General features: G+C 40.0%; 1 protein-coding gene across 3 annotated transcripts in view; it reads right to left on the reverse strand.

Annotated features, from left to right (window-relative positions):
* The window catches only part of ANO6 (anoctamin 6), a 234919-nt gene that overhangs the window by 133423 nt on the left and 77333 nt on the right, over nucleotides 1-24163 (reverse strand). For all 3 annotated transcript variants that reach the window (XM_002687355.6, XM_005206409.5, XM_059886920.1), the window contains one exon: nucleotides 5277-5356. In XM_002687355.6, the coding sequence (XP_002687401.2) occupies nucleotides 5277-5356 (80 nt within the window). The remainder of the gene's footprint in view (nucleotides 1-5276; nucleotides 5357-24163) is intronic.

Below are 24163 nucleotides of genomic sequence, written 5' to 3' on the forward strand. Positions count from 1 at the left end.
TCTCAAGTTCTGGAAAAACTTGAACTATTTGAAACTTGAAAAACTCAAAAAAGAGGCTCTTATTCTCAAGACTTAAATCTTAAAATGTAATTTTTTAGCCCTGTTATTTCATTCCATGTGCTTCCATATTGACTGCAGCCTGGTTTCTATCCAGCTTGCTGCTGGATAGATCCGTGATTGCTAGATGAGAATTCCTCTCCATACCCTATCCTTCACCCCATGTATACTCAAGCAATCAGGCCCATGTGAGTTCCTGGGTTAGTGCCAACAGAGGCAGGGTTTCTACAGAGAGCCTTGACCACTACCCAAACTTTCTGCCTATTAGCCCCCAACCCCCAGGTTTTTTCCTACTCCTTGGGGTTTGGAATCAACCTGGGGTCTGCTGGGCAGTCATGCCTGCTGCATCCCTGCACTGAAACATCATATCGCCTTTGCTCTCAACTATATCTGGGAATGGGGACACTAGTGGGAGCCTGGGATGCCCCATGTCTGTGCTGCCATTCTGCAGGGCCACCCTTATCTGCTCCGTCACCATGTGAATGGTTCCCCATCCCTGGTTCTAACCAGACTGCCTAGTGCTGTAGTCTCCACTTCTCAGTGTGAACTCTACACGTTTATCTGGGTCTCTGGTACTCAGTCCCCAGCCTCACTTTGGTTGATCCCCTTCTTCAGACTCTGATACCTGTTATCTTGCACCCCATCTACATTCAGGGTCCGGGTCCCAAAATGATAGTCACCAATCACATGGTCACAGAGCATCCAACCATGCCACCATTTACTCGATGAGATTCCTCTGGAACTAACTGCTTTGAAAATTCCTAATGTGATGAATTATAGTTTACTGACACAGTGAACAGAAAATGTCAGCAAAGATAGCAATGTCAGAGACAAAAAACCAGCATGGAGCTGTACAGCTCAAATGTACACTATGCTACACGTCGATTATACCGCCATGAAAACTGGGGAAAGAACAGAATGGGAAAATATTTGGGATAAAATATTAAGTTAACAAAGCAGTCATAATGCAGATTTTTATTGTGCTTGAACAAAAAACCAAACCACAACTGAGGTGGTTTTCCACCACAATGAGGTCACCAAGGGACTCTCTGAAAGGTCAGTCTTTAGCCAAGACTCTTTCACTTTGACCATCACCCACACATGCATCTCACCTCAGAGCGGCTCGATGTCCAGTTTCAACATGTTCCCAGCTCCTCACAAGTTTGGGGTGAAAACAACTCATGCACCAGTGTCCACATCTCCACTTACCCCTTAACATGTCAGCATGGTTCAGCTAACCTCACCCACTTCAACCTGCAGAGTGGAGTGGGAGGTAGGGACGAGCAGCACGACATCACGAGACAACACGTGATCATGAGATCACAGCCCTACAAGGTGGCCGCTGTCTGCAGGCACAGGAGGGGTTCATGAGAGCATTTCCTACCCACGATTTACACAGACAATACAATGGTACTTTGTTCGACTAGTCACATTACAGACACCTGGGCTGGGAAGGAAACCTTTAATGTCCTTATCATGCGGCAAGGAGCACTGTTTTCAGGACTTGTTTCAAGTGAAAGAAAGACAACAGCTGAAGGAAACAAAGTAATAGCGATAATAATTCTGTGCTCCCCCTTGGTCAAACGATATAAATACACTCCACTGTATAAAAACACAGCTCTGGAGCCTTCTAAAATCTGAACTATTTGAGGATAAGGCCTGAGTAAACATGGTCTAAGACTTACTTTATTTCAGTTCAACTCAGCAAACTGCGGCTGGACCTTCCAAAATGCCACCCTGAGAAGAACAGAATACGGATTCCTCAGTTCCTTTTATTCTACTCTGCCTTTTCTGCTTTCAGTTTTGCTTTGTCTTTGGGCTCATTTTGCTCCAAAATTTGCACCGCTGTCACTGTCCTAATTTAAGATTTTGGTTTGGGTCAACTTACCCGACTCTGTCCTGGCATGTTCCCAATCGGCCTCCCTACCCAACAAGAGCCACCCATTCTTACTGATGCTGTAACTTTCTGTCTACAAAAGAGGCTTCCCTTAAATATCACACCGGGTTCCCCTGAGAGCCCTATTCTCAAGGTGGCTTCTATATCTCCTGTTTTTTTTACCATGGAGACTGCAGTTTGGGGAATAGATGTTTACCGTGGAACTGGGAGAACATGGGCTAGACTGATGCTGAGGAAAAAACACAAACAGCTATACACGTGCTACGAAAGATGCAGCAGGTAATGAGCATCAGACATGTGAAAGTCTATCAGTTCAGTCACTCAGTCGTGTTGGACTCTGTGACTCCATGGACTGCAGCGCGCCAGGCCTCCCTGTCCATCACCGACTCCTGGAGCTCACTCAAACTCATGTCTATCGAGTCGGTAATGCCATCCAACCATCTCATCCTCTGTCGCTCCCTCCTTCTCCCACCTTCAATCTTTCCCAGCATCAGGGTCTTTTCAAATAAGTCAGTTCTTTGCATCAGGTGGCCAAAGTATTGGAGTTTCAGCTTCAGCATCAGTCCTTTCAATGAATATTCAGGATTGATTTCCTTTAGGATAGACTGGTTGGATCTCCTTGGAGTCCAACGGACTCTCAAGAGTTTTCTCCAACACTACAGTTCAAAAGCATCAATTCTTTGGCACTTAGACATCTTTATGGTCCAATTCTCACATCCATACACGAATACTGGAAAAACCATAGCTTTGACTAGACAGACCTTTGTTGGCAAAGTGATGTCTCTGCTTTTTAATATGCTATCTAGGTTGGTCATAACTTTTCTTCCAAGGAGCAAGCATCTTTTAATCTCATGGCTGCAGTCACCATCTGTAGTGATTTTGAAGCTCAAGAAAATAAAGTCTGTCACTGTTTCCACTCTTTCCCCATCTATTTCCCATGAAGTGATGGGACTGGATGCCATGATCTTAGTTTTCTGAATGTTGAGTTTTAAGCCAACTTTTTCACTCTCCTCTTTCACTTTCATCAAGAGGCTCTATAGTTCTTCAATTTCTGCCATAAGTGTGGTCATCTGCATATCTGAGGTTATTTATATTTCTTCCAGCAATCTTGATTCCAGCTTGTGCTTCATCCAGTTCACGATTTATCATGATGTACTCTCCATATAAGTTAGATAAGCAGAGTGATAATATACAGCCTTGACAAACTCCTTTCCCGATTTGGAACCAGTCTGTTGTTCCATGTCCAATTCTAACTTGCTTCCTGACCTGCATACAGATTTCTCAAGAGGCAGGTCAAGTGGTCTGGTATTCCCATCTCTTGAAGAATTATCTACTGCTTGCTGTGATCCACACAGTCAAAGGCTTTGGCATAGTCAATAAAACAAAAGTACATGTGAAAGTCTATAAAACACAAGAAAATCACAGATTCCTCCCTGAACACAATGTGAACACACAATCAGAGAAAGATACTAGCCAGGACATGGAGATCTTATATCAGCCACTCAAATAAGGAAACTCTGATTAACAATTTCAGCACCATCATGTGGTCTACAGAAATGACTCTAGATATTCTTTAAGGCATGACAGTGGAAAACAAAAATATGGAGACTTAACCTAAAAATCTCCTTTCAGTGTGGGTATTGTAAGACTCATTGTTAAGACAAGGGTCCCCAAAAGGAAGCATAGCCTATGATCTTCGAGTTCCACCCCTGGTCATTCTAGCCTAGTCTCACCAGTCTTCACACTTTGATAAGGGAAAAGTGGTGGGTTAGCAATGAAGGTGGAAGAAGATTAGCAGTGTAATTCCCAGTAGACTGTAGCAAAGACACTGCTGAGGCATGCCAATTTCAAACATCATTGTTACATACTGAAGTCTGTTTTATTTTCACACGGGGAACTGGTGTGGACAATGTATGTGTTTACCAGGCATACTGACATCTTACTGCACACAGCTCTTTTTAGAGCTGCACACACATTGCTTAAAGATTATCAGTGAAAAGCAGTTAAGAAAATAACAGAAAAGGGCCAGCTCCATAAGTCTGTGTGAGTATCATACTCAAACATGAAAAAAAAAAATCTGTGTCAATTCTCCTTTGGGGCCGTAATAGCAGAAATCGGAAAAACCAAAAACTGCTCTGCTACTTTAAGATGTGGGAATATTGGTGAGCAGTCACAATTTTGCTTCGCTGAAAATCTCGCTGAATGTAATAGGGAAGTCATTGAATACTATGTCTTTCTATTATATCCAAGTGATTTTCACAGTAGGCAATCTGCTAGTACACCACAGGAGCCCCACACTTTGAAATAAAACGGCACTGTGGATAGAGTCTCATATGTGGCCCCTTTTCAGTCCAGAGCCCTGCCTAGTTTCCTTACTCTTGGCTGAATGGCGGGGGCGATCCTTAAAGAATCAATGAGAAGAAAGAAACCACATCATGAGGTGGGGTGGGCTTTTTTTTTTTTTGTCACTATCAATAATAACTGTGCTCTGCCAATTACTGGAGAGGTGATTATATATCGTATTTCAAAAATAAATTTGAAAAACAGATTTTTTTCCATTGCTAATGTGGTGGACAAGCCATGTGCAGCAGGGGGCAAAAAGTAAATCTAGGTGTCTCCTGGCATGCTCTGCTCACACATCTGGTGCAGTAACGTGGTACATGAGTCAGAGAAACGCTTCTTCCCATCCCCCTCTTCAAAGAGCGCAATATAAAATCCAGTCAAGGACATTCTGTACCAAGCATCCTATGTGCTCCATTTTCTTTAACAAGGCATGAATACAATCCCAGTAGCACCTAATAAGATTTTTAATTCCTTGAGGGTAGGAACCATGGCTGATTTTTAATGAGTCTAATTTAGTGAGAGCGTTTAGTCCCCCTCTTAGCAGAAACAACCAATAGAATAGCCCTACAAGACGTACCCATACAGGTTGTGTGACTGAAAACTCCAGAATGAAACATGAATCGGACTGGTCAACGTCCTGGATGTGCTCACTAGACTGGTTTCCAGGGTTATTGATAGCAGAAACTGTAGTAAGGGTGTCAGTGAATAAAGGGGGAGTTTTAGAAACATGATACCATTTTACTGCAGAGTTCTCATTCGTCATTACAAGCAGCGTGAAGAGCGGGCTTACGGTGCATGATGCTAAGACACTACTTCAGGAACCTGCTCCCCAGAGGACCAGAGCTTTGCACACACATTCCTACCAGCCAGACCTGTGCCAGACCTAGAGCCCCTGAAACCAAGAACTCAGTTTAAGACAAACAAACCCTCTTTCTCTAGGTAACTGATACAAATTTAAGATAGAGTAAGTAGTACTCACAAACTCTGGGGTTCGGAAGTCCTGCTGACTTTTCAATGATCCAAAACCAGAGACATTTGTCTGTTCAAGGTTTTCCAAGGCTGAAAAGAAACAAACGGAAAAATAAATGAGCATGAACTTTCATTGACTTACATACATTTTTTTTTTCACTTTAAGTCAGCAGCATCAGATTAACAACCGTGCCTCTGGCACACTTACAAATTGACATTATTTAATGCTTTCAGGTACCAGGACACTCAAAATCTTCAGCAGCTGTTTCATCTATTGGACAATGCCATGTTTATATTAGGTCTTAAAATGCTCTGGGCTAGATCTACCATGGAAAATCATTTAGCTTCTACATGTAAAGACACAGCAACTAAATGTTATACAATTCTAGTTCAGGAAAACTTTAGCCTACTGATGTCCTTTTTTCCTCTACTATGTCTCAGGAATCTGATGTGAAATCATTTTAGGGTAGCAATTTCAAAATCTGCTGAAAAGCACTATCTAATAGAAATATACTGGGAGCCAAACAAAATGTTCTAGTAGCTACATTAAGAAAAATAAATAGGTAAAATTATTTTTAGCAATAAGATTTATTTAACCTGATATACCTAGATTATCATTTCAATGTGTATATTCAATATAAAAATTATTAGTTAAATACTTTACATTTGTGGTTATTAGTCTTATACTCACAACATCTCAGTGTGAACTAGCCACATTTCAAAACCTCAATAACTTCATGGGACCAGTGGTTACTACAGTGGACAGCACAGTAGAGAGATAAAGAAGCCAAATTCAGAGAGTGGGTCATTCTGCAAGACACTAGTCTCCTCTTGTAAACAAGTTCTCGATGTGAATAAAAGGGACTGTTCCAGATTAAACCACATTAAGAGAACAAAACAATCATCTGAAGTGTTTGGTTCTGGGCTGGATCCTGCTTTAAACGATCCAGATATGAAAGACTTCCAAACAAAATCAGGAAAATTTGAATACTCATTAAGCATTGGATTATATTAATATCAATAAGTGTGATTTGCAATTTTGGCCATGTAGGAAAATGTTCTTAAATAAACTAACATAAATAATCTTAAATACTATTAAGCATTTAAATAATCTCATGTATCAACAGATCCAGCCTCCTCAATAAATCAATGACATGAAATATGTAGAGTATTAGAGATTTGAAGAACCCTAAGGAGCTTCAAACAGTGTTCTGTGACAACCTAGAGGGGTAGGATGAGCTGGGATGTGAGACAGGAACGTATGTATACCTATGGCTGATTCACACTGATGTATGGCAAAAACCAATACAGTATTGTGAAGCAATTATCTTGCAATTAAAAATAAATAAATTAAAAAAAAATAGAGAGCCCTAAGGAACAGAACTCCAGTGTGTGTTTTTTCCCATGCCAACAAACAATTAATTCAATTCTGACATGATCTATCTGAACTGCACAGCGTATGTACAGCCTCAAGACTGCCCCCACTGCAGATGCCAATTGGAAGTCCAGGTTGCTACCTGTGTTTCTGACTAAACAGCTATATAAATCAGAGGTTCCCACCACCCTCTCCTCAGGTTCAATTAATTTGTTAAGAGTGGCTCACAAAATTCAGACACATTTACTCACACTTACCAGTGTGTTACCAAGGATGTTATAAAGGCTAGAGATGCACAGCCAGATGAAGAGGTACAGGGGAAAGGGGTGTGGGAACAGGGGCAGAGCTTCCACACCTTTCTAGGTGCACCGCTCTCCCCACATCTCCACGTGTTCCCCAACCTGAAGCTCTCCAAATCTGGTCCTTTGGGGTTTTTATATGTGTATACATGAAAGTCACTCAGTTGTTTTTGACTCCGTGAACCCACGGACTATACAGTCCATGGAATTCTCCAGGCCACAATACTGGAGTGGGTAGCCTTTCCCTTTTCCAGGCGATCTTCCCAAAACAGGGATCGAACCTTCCCCCACATTGCAGGCAGATTCCGAGCCACAAGGTAAGCCCAATGGAGGCTTCATTACAGAGGCATGATTGATTGATGATCAGTGGCCACTGGCAACTGATTCAATTTGTCTTCTCCCCTACCCAGGGGCCAGGGAGGTGGAACTGAAAATTTATATCCTCAAATCACTTCGTGGGTTCCCCAGGTAGCCAGCCCCTTGGTTACCTAGGGGCTATCAGAAGACCTTACTAACATAATAAAAGGCATCTTTATCCCTCTCATCACTTAGGAAATTCTGAGTGTTTTTTTAAAAAGGAGCTCCATGGGAGTTCCCCAGAGTCTAGTGGTTTGGGTTCCAGGCTCTCACTGCTTTCATCCCTGGTCAGGGAACTAAAATCCCACAAGCCACAAGGTACAGTCAAAAATAAATAAATTTAAATAAATAAATAAGTTGCCCTTGGGACTTCCCTGGTGGTCCAGTGGTTAAGACACTGTGCTTCTAATGCAGGGGATGAGGGTTCAATCCCTGATTAGGGAAATAAGATCCCACATGCTGCACAGCATGACCAAAAAATTAAAAAAAAAAAAAAAAAAGCTCTGTGCCAAGAACCAAGGAAGAGTAAATATACACTTATTACAAATCACAATATCTCAACAACCACTAGCTACATGTGGTATTCAACTGGATCCTAACTTCAAGAAACTAGCTGTAAAGGTTTTTGTTTATCAAAACTAGGGAGACTGAGCATGGAATAAGCATTAAGTTATGTTAAATTACTTTTAATGTTATGAAATGTAGTGACTTTTAATTGCATAGTAATTTTAAAAAATCCATTAGAGGATTTTGCGAACAAAAAGGCTAGGTTCCTACAGAACCAGAAAAATTCCCTTCAATGGCCCAAAGGACAGCTGGGTATGTATAGGTGAGGGTCACTAAGAGATCTCTAAGTGACTGTTTAACAAAACCAAACTATCAGTCAACAATTCAGCTACTTAGCTTTGGCACTTCACTACCCCAATATCGGGATTAGATCTCAGGTTCACTCAGAATCTTGCCAGCTATAATCCTATGAATTGTAATCCTATGGATTGCAAGAAAATGCCAGTAGAAGAGGACACAAACGATTCTAATGCTTCTGGAAAACTGAGTTCATCACAGTGAACCAAAGCAAAAACAAGAAACAGATGAGGGGAGCCAAGCAAGGCTTATAGAGCTGAGATCTGAGCCAAAAGTAAGGTGCCTGCTCCTGAGAACTCTGGTGGACGACAGCAAGTACCGCAGTCTGTTACACTCAGGGAACTGGAATAAACTGGTTATTTCAACATCAGACCAAGAGTTGTCCAACATAATTACATGCTTGCAGATCACCTTTAAAAGCTGTCAAAATATATGTTTAGACTAGTTGGCTATGAGGATGGGTTATCAACTGGTGTTTTGTAGTTTGGTTTAGAGCAAAAAGAAAAGATCTAACCTTTTCACTGAAGTGAAATAGATATTGAATAAATTATATCTGTGGTATTTATGATTCATCTTTTTTTTCTGGCAGAACTAGCAAGTCAATGAAACATAATACTACAGGTATTTTTTTTAAATGATTACCATCAATCTGATGGAATGACTTGATTTTGCATCTTATCTGTATTCTTTTATAAATAGATGCTCAGTTTATCCATTATGTACCTGGGGTCAGCAGATGGGACAGAGCTGCTATCGGTGATTTTTTCTTTTAAACGAAAGGATAAGCTTAAGAGAGTACAAATTTTGCCTAAACACAGAGAAGAAAGCAGATGTATTACCCAGATGTTCTATCAAATTTAAGGCATCTATGCAGCTTGACAGTATTTGAGGGAGAATATATAGAACTATTTATAGTTTCAGTTATTCTGCTGGTAATGGAAACTAATAGATTCACTAGTTAATGTCAATGCAAAGGAGAAACTGTAAATTTAAGTGAATAAAACAGAAACAGTTACTGAAACATCATCTAGGTAGAACAAAGCTGCAGCTGTTGCTCTCATGACCTAATGCAGTACTGAGAAGCAAATGATTTATTATGCTAATATGATAATTATACTTCCCTACTAAGGGGCTCCGGTTACTGTTTGACATTCTCATTTCTGGTAATCTAACATAGTTGAAAAAGTTCATTTCTCAGCAAAAATAAAATAGTCAAAATCAAGGTGACACTTTGAGGGCTTTTTATCAAAATAGGTGCAAAATCAGAGGGAAAAATTCTAAAAAGGCAAAATGTTCATTTTGTTTCCTTCTTGATATAAGTCATTTTAAAATGTAATATTTGGGAATGCATTTTTAGCATTGCCATAATGCCTCACTTTGTACTACAGAAGTACCTCCTTGAATGGTATCATGATTAGCTCATTTAGTTCTGGCACTTGGAATATAAAAAGCATGTGGGACTTCTCTGTTATCTGTTCATCAGAGCTGCTGAGAAAACTGGTTATTCTATGAAAAGTCTTTGCTTTGACATGTCAATAACATTTTGTATGGATGTGAAATTAAAGTTCAATTGGAAATCAGGTTCAACAAATATTCATTGCCCGGTTTACACATATTTTGCACAATCATTGTCTTCTTAGGCCCTGGGGATATCAAGAAGAACCAAAGTTGCCTCTTCTTGAGTAAAGGAATTTGAAGCATGATAAATGCTATTTTTAGGATAATTAGTTAAGTGCTAGGCTAGACAGACTAATGGAGTATTGTAGGACTACCAAAGAAAACACAATATGCACAGATATCAACTGATTTATTACTGGTAAAACTCAAATAATTGAGGATTTGGTCAAAAGAAATCCACTATTTAGTTTTCCTAACTTTATGAATCACATAACAATTAGTTTAAAATTAAAAAAAAATAGTTTTAAAATTTTTATCAATGCAGTTACTATAGTAAGATTAAAGGAATAAAGTCATTGGTGGTACTAGCTGTGACATCCATGAAGGGCCCAATAGAAATGTGTAGAAGTCCACTCACAATAATGGGTTAATAAGAAAACAGTAGAAACCTCAGCAGAAAGTTGCAGGTCACCTGATTACTTGTCCATCGATCAGAAATGGAAATCAGTCCAACTGCAAAATGAAGAGAAAACTTCTACAGCAAAGATGAGTAAGATTTACTTAAAATGTGTGATAAAAAGATCCATAATCTACATTTTATAACTTAGATAATCTATCATCCATCAGAAAACACAAAATGACCTCACGAGAACCTCATGGGTAAGACCCAGAGTGCCTGCTAAGCACTGCCCCTGCAATAAAAGTAATCAGAATTAGGCATACACACAGCATCAGTACAGCCGGTCATTGGGTTCAAATGACATATTCTTTATGGTGACTGGTCATGACTGAAATCATCAGAGAGACAGCAGAGAAAAACAGACCACAGCCAGGTGCAAAGGGCATGAATTAAGGAGACTGACTGGGTTGATCTGCAACTTAGCTGCATGATCCTGGGCAATGACCTATTCTCAGTTTATCTGAAACTAGTGATAAAATTACTTCCCCTGGTTATCCCACAGGTTGCGCAAGGAACACGAATGACAATTCAAAAACATGTTGTAAAAAAATAAAACATGATCTAAACATAAATTAAGTTCCTGTACACAGAACCTAATCATACCATGTCATGATATGATTATATCATGTATAACCATTATATCATATATAATTATATCTTTATATCATGATATAAAGAAATGTAAACAGAATCTTCCTGGGTGTATTATAAAATGTCTGGCACTTCTAAAGGTTTGATCTTACTTCATCTTCTTTTTATCCTTGTTTTCGCAGATGATGAAAAATTGCAGGTTATTAGTTGCCTGAAATCAACCACTAAAACTGATATAATGGGAATCTAATTCCAAAATTGTACATCTTTTTTAATATACTAATGTCTCCTAAACTGCTCTAAATAATTCCAAGAAGCTCTCTAATGCTAAATATTAGTTGATAAGAAATTAAATTAGCACTGTGAGTATAAGTCAGAAGTTTCTTGAAAAGCAAATAATTTAAAAAATGCAGTGAAATTTATTGATATAGCATTCACAATTAGAAGAATTAATAGAAAAGCTCCACAAAATAAACAAATACAATATTCTGACAAGTAATTAAAGATATTCATGTGTCAAGGATGGAGCTAAGCAATATGAGTACAAATATCGGGATGAAGATGGCATAGAAATTGTCCTCAGGAATCCCATGATTTAGTGAATGTACAGTTGAAGAAATGTTAAAAGAATGGCCCATATCACCTTAGGATATGAAGACACATTCACATATTCAGATTGGGCAGGATGTCTAGTGATCTGCCAGGTAGTCCTATACCTGAAACTCTCTTTGCCCACTGGACTACAAGTCTATGAAAACTGGATATTGGCACATATCTAATATTTGACCTGAATATCAACACCCACCAGCCACTATTTTTAAAGCAACCACACACTTGGACCACCATTTCCTGTCACTCCATAATATCCAGATATAATGCAGGCTTGCCCAGTCTCCATCCCCACACCACCTAAGGCTAAGCCTACACCCTACGTCTATCATCCTATGGTATCATACTTGGTCTCCAGGTTCCAGTGTCTCTTCCTCTGGCCTCAGTTTTACAGGATCTACTGAATTTTGATAACAGGTAAGTGAAAATCTCTTTTCCCTATTTCCAGAGGCTGTAAATTTACAGATTATAGGCCTCAAAATATTAACTGCAATTCTAAAATGGGGCCAAAGAGTCATTATCAATGAAAAGAAAGTTAATAATGAAATATAAAATACAAAGACAGGAGAATTTCTTTCCAGGCTAAGATGGCTGTGCTCTACTACCCAGGGCAATGGGCTTGATTCATAAAACCTCTACGCAGTATAACCCTGTGGCTTCAGGCACATCCATCAACCCATCAACCTTAAGTCTCAGTTTCCTTACCATTAAAATGTAGATTATAATACCTACAGGCTCTGGTGGCTCAGATAGTTAAGAATCTGCGTGCAATGTAGGAGACCCAGATTCTATCCCTGAGTTGTGAAAATCCCTGGAGAACGGAATGGCTACCTACTCTAGTATTCTTGCCTGGAGAATTCCATGGACAGAGGAGCCTAGCAGTCTACAGTCCATGGGGTCGCAAATAGTTGGACATGACTAAGTGACTAACATTTTCACTTTCTATAATACCTACATCAGAAAGTGAAAAATAAACTAACTGATACATATATAAAAGTGACTTGAAGACTGTTAAATATTAATACTATGTAACTACTTTTTAAAAATTTCATTCTTTAATAAATTTTGTCATCCTTTACCTTGTTAGGCACCCATTTTTCCTTCTGACTTTTTAGGCTGATTATCCCTACCAATCATTCTCTTTTTTAATATAATAAAAGAAATTTAAACATAGAAAAAGATAACACTAATTCAGCAAATATTTTTGAATGACCTCAATGTGAATCAGGAAATGTTTCCTCACTTTCCTGAATCTGGATGGATCAGTCTCTTACCACAGCTTTTACGAGCATATAAACTCAACGACCATACTATTTAAATGAAAAAAACTGTGGAATTCTCCTCTAATCATTCCTGGAATGCAAATTCCAAATTGAATTTCATGGATTCATTTAGAGTTCTGTTTTTCTCATCCTCAGAAAGATAAAAGTGTGCACCCCGACCTCTCAGATAATTCTGGAAGTGAAAAAAAATAGCTAGTGAGAAGAAGGAAACAAAAAAAAAACACTCACAGATATGTAAAATTTGTTAGGGCAAGAACTTTCCTTTTTTCTTGGAGTCATGACTGGGACCTAGTACTATTAACACCTACCCATCAAGTAATTTAGAAAATTAATAAATACACTCACTACATTATGGTAAAAACTGCCTTGTTTCAGAGTTCTCCCTGTTGTATCTGCCTTCTTGATTAATGTATTAGCATCAATTCAACCACCCAAACTAGAGTTGGGCCGTTTTTTACTTTTCTTTTCCCCATTTTTGATATTTGGTCAGTCATCAAGTTTTATCCTTTTTATATTCAACCTTAAAGTACATTTGGTCTAGAATGCACTTCCTCTCAACTCCATTTTACCTTTTGTTTAAATTTTTATTTTAATGTCACTGTTTATGTTAAGGTTAAATTAGTTGTCTGAACCTCATGGTCTTACAACATTTTGCAGGTCTCAGTTCAGTTCAGTCACTCAGTCATGTCTTTATGACCCGTGGACTCCAGCACGCCAGGCTTCACTGTCCACCATCATATTCCGGAGCTTGCTCAAACTCACGTCCATCGAGTCGGTGATGCCATCCAACCGTCTCATCCTCTGTCATTCCCTCTTCCTCCCACCTTCAATCTTTCCCAGCATCAGGGTTTTTGCAAATGAGTCAGTTCTTCACATTAGGTGGCCAAAGTATTGGAGTTTCAGCTTCAGCATCAGTCCTTCCAAAGAATATTCAGGACTGATTTCCTTTAGGATGGACTGGCTGGATATCCTTGCAGTCCAAGGGACTCTCAAGAGTCTTCTCCAACACCACAGTTCAAAAGCATCAATTCTTTGACACTCAGCTATCTTTATAGTCCAACTCTCACATAATTACATGACTACTGGAAAAACCATAGCTTTGAGTAGAAGGACCTTTGTTGGAAAAGTACTGTCTCTGCTTCTTAATATACTGTCTAGGTTGGTCATAGCTTTTCTACCAAGGAGCAAGTGTCTTTTAATCTCATGGCTGCAGTCACCATCTGCACTGATTTTGAAGCCCAAGAAAATAAAGTCTGTCACTGTTTCCCCATCTATTTGCCATGAAGTGATGGGATTGGATGCCATGATCTTTGTTTTTTCAATGTTGAGTTTTAAGCCAACTTTTTCACTCTCCTCTTTCACTTTTATCAAGAGGCTCTTTAGTCCCTCTTCACTTTCTGCCATAAAGGTGGTGTCATCTGCATATCTGAGGTTATTGATATTTCTCCCGGAAATCTTGATTCCAGCTTGTGCTTCATCCATCCCAGCATTTCGCGTAATGTCCTCTGCATATAACTTAAATAAGCAGAGTGACAATATACAGTCTTGACATACTCCTTCCCCGATTTGGAAACAGTCTGTTGTTCCACATTCAGTTCTAACTGTTGTTTCTTGACCTGCATACAGATTTCTCAAGAGGCAGGTCAGGTGGTCTGGTATTCCCATCTCTTTCAGAATTTTCTACAGTTTGTTGTGATCCACAGAGTCAAAGGCTTTGGCATAATCAATAAAGCAGAAGTAGATATTTTTTCTGGAACCCTCTTGCTATTTTGATGATCCAAGGGATGCTGGCAATTTGATCTCTGGTTCCTCTGACCTTTCTAGATCCAGCTTAAAGATCTTGAATTTCATGATTCATGAATTGTTGAAGTCTGGCTTGGAGAATTTTGAGCACTACTTTACTAGTGTGTGAGATGAGTGCAATTGTGTGGTAGTTTGAGCATTTTTTGGCATTGCCTTTCTTGGGATTGGAATGAAAACTGACCTTTTCCAGTCCTGTGGCTATAGCTGAGTTTTGCAAATTTGCTGGCATACTGAGTGCAATACTTTCACAGCATCTTCTTTTAGGATTTGAAATAGCTCAACTGGAATTCCATCGCCTCCACTGGCTTTGTTCATAGTGATGCTTCCTAAGGCCCACTTGACTTCACATTCCAGGATATCTGGCTCTAGGTGAGTGATCACACCATTGTGGTTATCTGGGTCATGAATATTTTTTTTGTATAGTTCTGTGTATTCTTGCCACCTCTTCTTAATACCTTCTGCTTCTGTTAGGTCCATACCATTTCTGTCCTTTATTGTGCCTATCTTTGCATGAAATGTTCCCTTGGTAACAAAATCACTAAACTTTGCAGGTCTAGTATTAATAAAACCCGTTGTATCACTATGGAATAAAAAACTGAATTACTGTATTACTAGCTATTAATATTAAAATACAGTATTTTTCAGTTGGTCTTCTCATTAAAGTATAGAAAGATGTAAAATTGAGTGATTATTTTAAATAAATTAATTTGCAGCTTATACTGAACAGAATCTCAATCACACAGTAATGTGTGTGCATGCTAACTCACTTCAGTTGTGTCCAACTCTTTGTTACCCCATGGACTGTAGCCCTCCAGGCTCCTCTGTCCATGGGATTCCCCAAACAAGAACACTGCAGTAGGTTGCCATGCCTACTTTCTCACAAATTGGCTACCTCTAAGAAGAGAAAATCTGGGTGAAAAAAAGAGAGAGAAAAGCTATCCATCTCATTATCACACTGTATGACCATGACTTGATTTTGTTCTCCACTTGGTCTATGAGCTCTTAGAGAGCAAGCCACTGTCTTAAGCTACTTTATTTCCTCAGAACCTGGAACAACACTTAGTATATTAAGAATGCTCCATCGGGCAGTGAACAAATGATGGAATGAATTATAAGCATTTGTCAGTCTAGAAAAGTTACTAGCACTCAGTTCCTCAAAATGAACTTAATTATCTATGTACTAATAGAGATATTTTATATTTCCAGAAATATATTGCAGTGAGCCACACTGAGATATATCCACATACAAAACAGGCCAACAGGAGAATGTCCCTTCAAGACAGCAGTCTTCTAGTGTTTGGACAACATTCATAAAAAGAAGGGACTCTGCCTCTCCTCCACCCTGCCCACTGATCCAGCAAAATATCAGCCAGAAACATTTCCTACCTGCAGCACAGAAGACACCATGGAAGAAGGAAACGGACAATTCGGTGAGTCCCTTGGGCATCTCATCCTCCCAGCCTTACCCCAAGTGGCAACTCTAAGGATTTCCTTCATCCACAAATAACAATACTACTCCTGAGAAGAGCTCCAGGAAATACGATTTCTCCGTCTTGTTAAGTTCCCAGTGATGCTTGGTGTTGTTTTAGTTCCTCTCAATAGCCTTTCCCTATTCCCACAACCCTCTCCCAATAAGTCAGCTCCAAAGATATTCCTGGAAGGTAAACATGCCTCTTTCTGAACTCACATTATTCATTCTCACATCCCAACCAGATGAGCTAATGCTTTTCTAGGAAAGCCCAATATATATAACAAACCTATCAGATTCTAATTGAGTTTATTAGTTTCTTCATCATCTAAAAAAGTTTTATTGTAGTAACATAATATACATCACAAAAATTGCCATATAAATCATTCTTAAGTGTACAATTTGGTGGCGTGAATTCTGTTCACAATGTTGTGCAATCATAACCACTGTTTCCAAAACTTTTTCTTTTTTTAAAATCACCCCAGAGACTCCGGGAACCATTAAGCAACAACTCCGTATTTCCTCCTTCCTCTAGTTCACAGTAACCTCTAATCTACTTTGTCTCTCTGAATTTGCCTATTCTAGATGTTTCATATACATGGAATCATGATATTTGTCCTTTTGTTCACTTAGCATAATCATGTCAAGGTTCATCTATGTTGCATTGTGTATCAAAACTTCTTTCCTTTTTTTGGTTGAATAATATTCCATTGTAGGTATATACTGCATATTGTTTATCCATTCATCTGTTGATGAACACCTGAGTTGTTTGCACCTTTCAGCTATCGTGAATAATACTGCAATGAAACAATAGTGTATACTTATTTGTTTAGGCCTCCTGTTTTCAATTCTTCTGTGTATATACCTAGTAGTGGAATTGCTGAGTCATGCAGTAATTTTATTTTTAGCTTTCCAAGGAACTACCAAATTGTTTTCTGCAGTGGCTGCACCATTTTACATTCCCATCAGCAATGCAGGAGGGTGTCAACTTCCCCATATTCTTGTCAATACTTATAATTTTCTGTTTTTTAAAAATCAGCCATTGTAGCATATGTGAAATGATGTCGTGATTTTGACTTGCATTTCCCTAATGACAAATGATGCTAAGCATCTTTTCATGCACAACTGACCATTTGAAGATCTTTTTTGGAGAAAGATCTACTCAAGTCCTGTGCTCATTTTTTACTTGGATTGTTTGTCTTTTTGTAAAGCTGTAAGAGTTTTTTATGTATTCTGGATATTAAAGGCTCATCAGATAGATTATTTCCAAATGTTTTTCCCACCATTATTTTGTTCATTTCCTTGGTAATACCCTCTGTTGCACTGAAGTTTTCATTTTGAAAAGTCCAATTTATCTATTTTGCTGTTGTTGTCCATACTCTTGGTTTTTATCTAGGAATCCACTACCAAATCCAAGGTCATAAAGGTTTACCTCTATTTTCTCCTAACAGTTTTATTGTTTTGGCTCTTATATTTAAGGTTTTGATCCATATTGAGTTAACTTATATATGTGATGTGAAGTTGGGGGCCAACTGCATTCTTTTGGCATATGGAATCCAGTTATCACAAAAACATTTGTTTAAAAAAAGACTCTTTTTTCCACACTGAGCGAACTTGGCACCACTTTCAAAAATCAATTGGTCGTTTCCGGGCAATTTCGTAACTCTCAATTCTGTGCTATTGGTCTATGTGCATGTATCTCACTGTTTTGATTACTGCAGTAGCTCTCTAGTAAGTTTTGAAATCAATAAGTGTGAGTCCTCCAATTTCATTCTTCTTTTTCAAAATCGTTTTGGCTCTTCGGGGCCCCTTGCAATTCCACATGACTATGAGTCAGCTTTTTCATTTCTGCATCCTTTATCATGTTAACAGATGTATTTTTACATCTGAAAAATTTTAGATTTAATAACATGAACAACAGTCAGTCTTAAAATTGAACTAATTTTTATTTAACTTTACCAATTTGGTATTATTTTTTAAAACTCTGGCTAAGATGGTTGATGCTCTGTAAAGGACAAGTGGTATCAATTATAAAAGTATGTTCCAACAACAGCTTGGAAAGCTATCACTATACTCCACAGTCCAACTGCTTCAAGTCTCTTAAGACCCCCAGGGTTCCCAATGGAACACCACCCTGAGTTTGCTGTTGGCTATGGTTCAGCTAAAACTTGGTTCTAGTCATTGATCTGTCAGTTCCCAGATTACGGTGATTATACATGTCCTGGGGATGAAAGAAGATACCACACATACATTTCTATTGTCTTTAAACGCAAAGCACATGTAAGTCATAACTCTATGCTTAACCTACCACAGTAGGCCTGATTTCAAAATCAGTTTTTTAAAGCCTAGGAGAGATGAGAACATAGAAATACAAGGGAAAAAAAACCCACTATAGGTCCACATTCCCTTATCTAAAACTTTTGATGCCAAAGTTCAGAATTTTTCAGAATTCAGAAAGAAAATAACTCTTCTCTGTATATATTGTATATTACTATGCAACCTCAGTGGGGCCTGGGACAGCATCTCTTACTCAACCATGATCATGTTTTGCAGCCAAAAATGTGAACACTCTAATGGGATGAGTAAAAAACATAAGGAGTCTCATGTTGGCCGTGGTCAGGTTTTTTCCATCAGATCTGACAGGTTTTGTAATATGAATTACCAGAAAAATTTTTTTCTAGCACTTTTTGGATTTTTGAATTGTGAGTAAAGATTTATGCAAGTTTAACTACTAAGAGTATATTTAGAACAAAATAACAGAAAAGCTCTATTACAGCAGCTTGTCAGATACACATAGAGCAAAGAACTTGCAACTACCTTAGAATGAAAGACTATGAAGGAAAGATTCCTAGACTTTCATCACTTCTCAACATCTCACAAACTGGCTGTGGTAGTGGTTTAGTTGCCAGAAGTTGTGTTAACTCTCTGCGACCCCATGGACTGTAGCCTGCCAGGCTCCTCTGTCCATAGGATTTCCCAGGCAAGAATACAGGAATGGGTTGCCATTTCCTTCTTCAATCTCACAAGCTCAGTGTTTAGCAAATCAAAATTTCCCCCAGTAATCAGCTACAAATAAACTCTAACCCAGAAAGTGAACCCTAAATTTGCATAAAAGGAAAATCAGAATTGATATGTTGTTTCTAATTATCAAATTTACAGAAAATAGTTATTAATACCTAACATTAGCAAAGATGCAAGGACAGATATTGCCACCGCTGGATTGTGTAAGTTGCTTGGTAGCAATTTGACAAATGCAGCGACAGTTTCAATACTAGTCATACCCTTATAAATTCTAGAAATAGAATTTATAATTCTATTTCTATGAAACAATACTTGCTTTCTTAAATCAACTAGGACACAGCTCTATGATACATAATGCAATTATTTAATTTTGGAGGAAAATACTCATGACATGGAAAATTTTAACAATGTATTTAACGTGAAAAAGATTATAAAATGAGATTTTAGTACATACCCAAAATAATTGAAAGCAGGAACCCAAACACTTGTACACTAATGTTCATGGCAGTGTTATTCACAGCAGCCAACAGGTAGAAGCAATATAAGTGTTCACCCACGGATAAACGGATAAACAAAACAAACAATGCAACTTTGTTTAGCCTTAAAAGCAAGTTCTGACACATGTAACAACATGGATGAATCCTAAGGATATTATAAGTGAAATTAGCCAATCATAAAAGGTCAAATACTCTATGATTCCACCTACATGAGGTCCCTGAATAGTCAAATACAGAGGGAAAGAATGTAAATGGTGGATACCAGAGGCTGGTGGGAGGGAGGAACGGGAAGCCATTGTTTAATGGGTGCAGAGTTTCACTTCTGCAAGATGAACAAGCTCTGAAGATGGATGGTGGGGATGGTTACACAACGTGAACCTGTTTTATGCCACTGAACCATACATTTCAAAATGGTTACAATGGTAAACTTTACGTTATATATATTTTACTACAATGAGAGAAAAAAAAAAAAGGGTAGTTTAAAGTCTGCCAACAATTGTGGATAAGGTTGTAAGGCAGTAGGGACTGGGAGTTCTTAGATGAGCAGAAATAAGATCTGTGTCATGCTCTACCCTCCTTAGCAGAAACCTCTCTAAAGGGACCTCCCTGGTGGTCTACTGCTTAAGAATTTGCCTTCCAATGCAGGGATGTGGGTTCAATCCTTGGTTGGGGAATCAAGATACCACATGCCATAGGGTAACTAAGCCTACAGACCTCGAGCTCTAGAGCCTGCAAGCTCCAACTACTGAGCCCATGCACTGCAACTAAAGAAGGCCATGAGCTACAACCAAGACCCAGTGTAGACAAAAAAAATTGAAGAAAAAAAACAAAAAAAAACCAAAAACTCTCTCAAGTTCAAAATCTGTGTCAGTGGTGGTGGGTATAGAGGGCTCTCATGGTGCTCTTATCACCTGGCTTGTATTTTAACTCTCCCTTTTGCCATGAAACATTTCCAATTAACTGTAGAGGGTATTAAAAAACCCCAAAAACCTCCTATATACACTATGATATTTAAAATTTGTGTGGAGGTAAAAATAAACTTAAGCAAAAGATAATGGGTGGCAGAAGATCAGGAGTTTTTTCAGTTCAGTTCAGTTCAGTCGCTCAGTCGCGTCCAACTCTTTGCGACCCCATGAATCGCAGCACGCCAGGCCTCCCTGTCCATCACCAACTCCCGGAGTTCACTCACACTCACGTCCATTGAGTTGGTGATACCATCCAGCCATCTCATCCTCTGTCGTCCCCTTCTCCTCCTGCCCCCAATCCCTCCCAGCATCAGAGTCTTTTCCAATGAGTCAGCTCTTCACAAGAGGTGGCCAAAGTACTGGAGTTTCAGCTTTAGCATCATTCCTTCCAAAGAACATCCAGGACTGATCTCCTTCAGAATGGGCTGGTTGGATCTCCTTGCAGTCCAAGGGACTCTCAAGAGTCTTCTCCAACACCACAGTTCAAAAGCATCAATTCTTCGGCACTCAGCTTTCTTCACAGTCCAACTCTCACATCCATATATGACCTCGGGAAAAACCCTAGCCTTGACTAGACGGACCTTTGTTAGCAAAGTAATATCTCTGCTTTTTAATATGCTATCTAGGTCAGGGGCGGTGGCCGAGATGAGCAACCCCATGCCCGAGGTCAGGGGTGGCGGCCAAGAGGAGCTACCCCATGCCCGAGGTCACGGGCGGTGGCCGAGAGGAGCTACCCCATGCCCGAGGTCAGGGGCAACGGCCGAGAGGAGCTACCCCATGCCCGAGGTCAGGGGCAGTGGCCGAGAGGAGCAACCCCACATCCAAGGAGTGGCGGCTGAGTGGGCACAAGAGGGCAGAGAGGAGCTACTCCACGTTCAAGGTCAGGAGGGGCGGCCGTGAGAAGATACCCCTCGTCCAAGATAATGAGCAGTGGCTGCACTTTGCTGGAGCAGCCGTGAAGAGATACCCCATGTCCAAGGTAAGAGAAACCCAAGTAAGATGGTAGGTGTTGCGAGAGGGCATCAGAGGGCAGACACACTGAAACCATAATCACAGAAAACTAGTCAATCTAATCACACTAGGACCACAGCCTTGTCTAACTCAATGAAACTAAGCCACATTGTGTGGGGCCACCCAAGATGGGCGGGTCATGGTGGAGAGAACTGACAGAATGTGGTCCACTGGAGAAGGGAATGGCAAACCACTTCAGTATTCTTGCCTTGAGAACCCCATGAACAGTATGAAAAGGCAAAATGATAGGATACTGAAAGGGGAACTCCCCAGGTCGATAGGTGCCCAATATGCTATAGGAGATCAGTGGAGAAATAACTCCAGAAAGAATGAAGGGACGCAGCCAAAGCAAAAACAATACCCAGTTGTGGATGTGACTGGTGGTAGAAGCAAGGTCCGATGCTATAGAGAGCAATATTACACAGGTGTTTTTTACTTGTATATATTTTTCAAAATTTCCACAGTGAACATAATATAAATGTGAACATGTCAAGAAGCAGCTCAGCCTTAACATGCTCAAACCAAAGTTGTTGATTTCTGCCCTGCACTCTGCCTTCGCTCTATAAAAGACTTGTGAATAGTGAATTATCAATAACCACAGAGAACACTAAACAGGGTTAGTTGCTCAGTCATGTCCAACTCTTTGGGGGCCCATGGACTCAGCCTGCCAGGCTCCTCTGTCCATGGAATTTCCCAGGCAAGAATATTGGAGTAGGTTGCCATTCACTTCTCCAGGGGATCTTCTCAACCCAGGGCTTGATCCTTGGTCTCCAACATAACAGGCAGATTCTTAACCATCCGAGCCACCAGAAAAGCCCTCTACAAAAGACTTGCTATACCCCAAGTCTCCCCCATCTCAGTAATTTTGTCAAATTAATCAGACCAAAACTGTTAGAATCATCCCTGACCCCCAACTCTCCTACTGAAAGGTTGTTGTTGAATCACGCGAATACACCGGGATTCTTGGCCCCCGGAGGAGAAGAATTCAATCCGGGGCCAGAGACGAGGCTTGATCGCTCAGAGCTTTTGTGTAGTAAAGTTTTATTAAAGTATAAAGGAGATAGAGAAAGCTTCTGACATAGGCATCAGAAGGGGGCAGAAAGAGTACCCGCTTGCTAGTGTTAACAATGAGGTTATATAATCCAAAGAATGTCTGGAGGTTGTAAAGACCTCCTCCGACCTACTCCCATAATTTACATTTTAAGATAACACTGTCCTCAGGCAAGATACATCCTTGTAAAGACCAGGTATACTCCCATAATTAACATTTTAAAATAACAGAAGGTTGAATCCAAAGACTGTCCTTAGGCAGGATACATTATTGGTATATAATCCTAAGGAATGTGGAGAAAGAAAAAAAGTTTGTCTTTTTTTCCTCCTTGAGAATTCCAGACCCCTCTCTCCTTGGGGACCCCTAGACTCCCTATCAACCTGCCTAGGAAATGACTCTCTCACTACCCCCACATTTGGCTCCTCAATAAATCACATTAGTTGAATTTTCACAATCTACCCAGAAATCAGCTACATGTCACCATTCCCATTGGGCCTAGACAATAGAGACTAACACTTGGAAAGTGCTTACTATGCTCCAGCGCCTGTTTTGTGCTAAGTCCCTTTTATATATGAACCCATCTCCTCCTCACAACTGCCCTAAAAAGGTAAAGATAAGTACTATATAATAGTTTCTTTTATACTGATGAGGAGGCATGGAGAAGCCAAGGATTTTTCCCAAGATTACACAGCTCATAAGCAGGACAATCCTAATTTGAACCCAGGAGCTCACAGGCTGTGCTTGTACCTGTATTATACTAGCCTTGGATACGGAGAAGGCAATGGCACCCCACTCCAGTACTCTTGCCTGGAAAATCCCATGGACGGAGAAGCCTGGTGGACTACAGTCCATGGGGTGCTAAGAGTTGGACACGATTGAGTGACTTCCCTTTCACTTTTCACTTTCATGCACTGGAGAAGGAAATGGCAACCCACTCCAGTGTTCTTGCCTGGAGAATCCCAGGGATGGGGGAGCCTGGTGGGCTGTGGTCTATGGGGTCGCACAGAGTCGGACACGACTGAAGCGACTTAGCAGCAGCATCAGCAGCCTTGGATACAGAGAAGGCAATGGCACCCCACTCCAGTACTCTTGCCTGGAAAATCCCATGGATTGAGGAGCCTTGTAGGCTGCAGTCCATGGGGTCGCTAAGAGTAGGACGAGACTGAGCGACTTCACTTTCACTTTTCACTTTCATGCATTGGAGAAGGAAATGGCAACCCACTCCAGTGTTCTTGCTTGGAGAATCCCAGGGACAGTGGAGCCCGGTGGGCTGCCGTCTATGGGATCGCACAGAGCCGGACACGACTAAAGCGACTTAGCAGCAGCAGCAGCCTTGGATAGCTTGCTTTCCTGCATTATTCAAGTCTCTGTAAAATACCCCTGCCTCCGAGACACTGTCCATCAAATCCTAAATTACACAGCCCCAGAGTAGAGCCCTTGCTCACCTTTCCTTTAGTACTTAATAATCACTTATTACAGATTGTAAGTGAGGGCTTCCCTCATAGCTCAGTTGGTAAAGAATCTGCCTGCAATTCAGGAGACCCCAGTTCGATTCCTGGGTCAGGAAGATCCACTGGAGAAGGGATAAGTTACTCACTCCAGTATTCTTGGGCTTCCCTTGTGGCT

This window comes from Bos taurus, chromosome 5, assembly GCF_002263795.3.
Source record: "Bos taurus isolate L1 Dominette 01449 registration number 42190680 breed Hereford chromosome 5, ARS-UCD2.0, whole genome shotgun sequence".
Classification (NCBI taxonomy): domain Eukaryota; kingdom Metazoa; phylum Chordata; class Mammalia; order Artiodactyla; family Bovidae; genus Bos; species Bos taurus.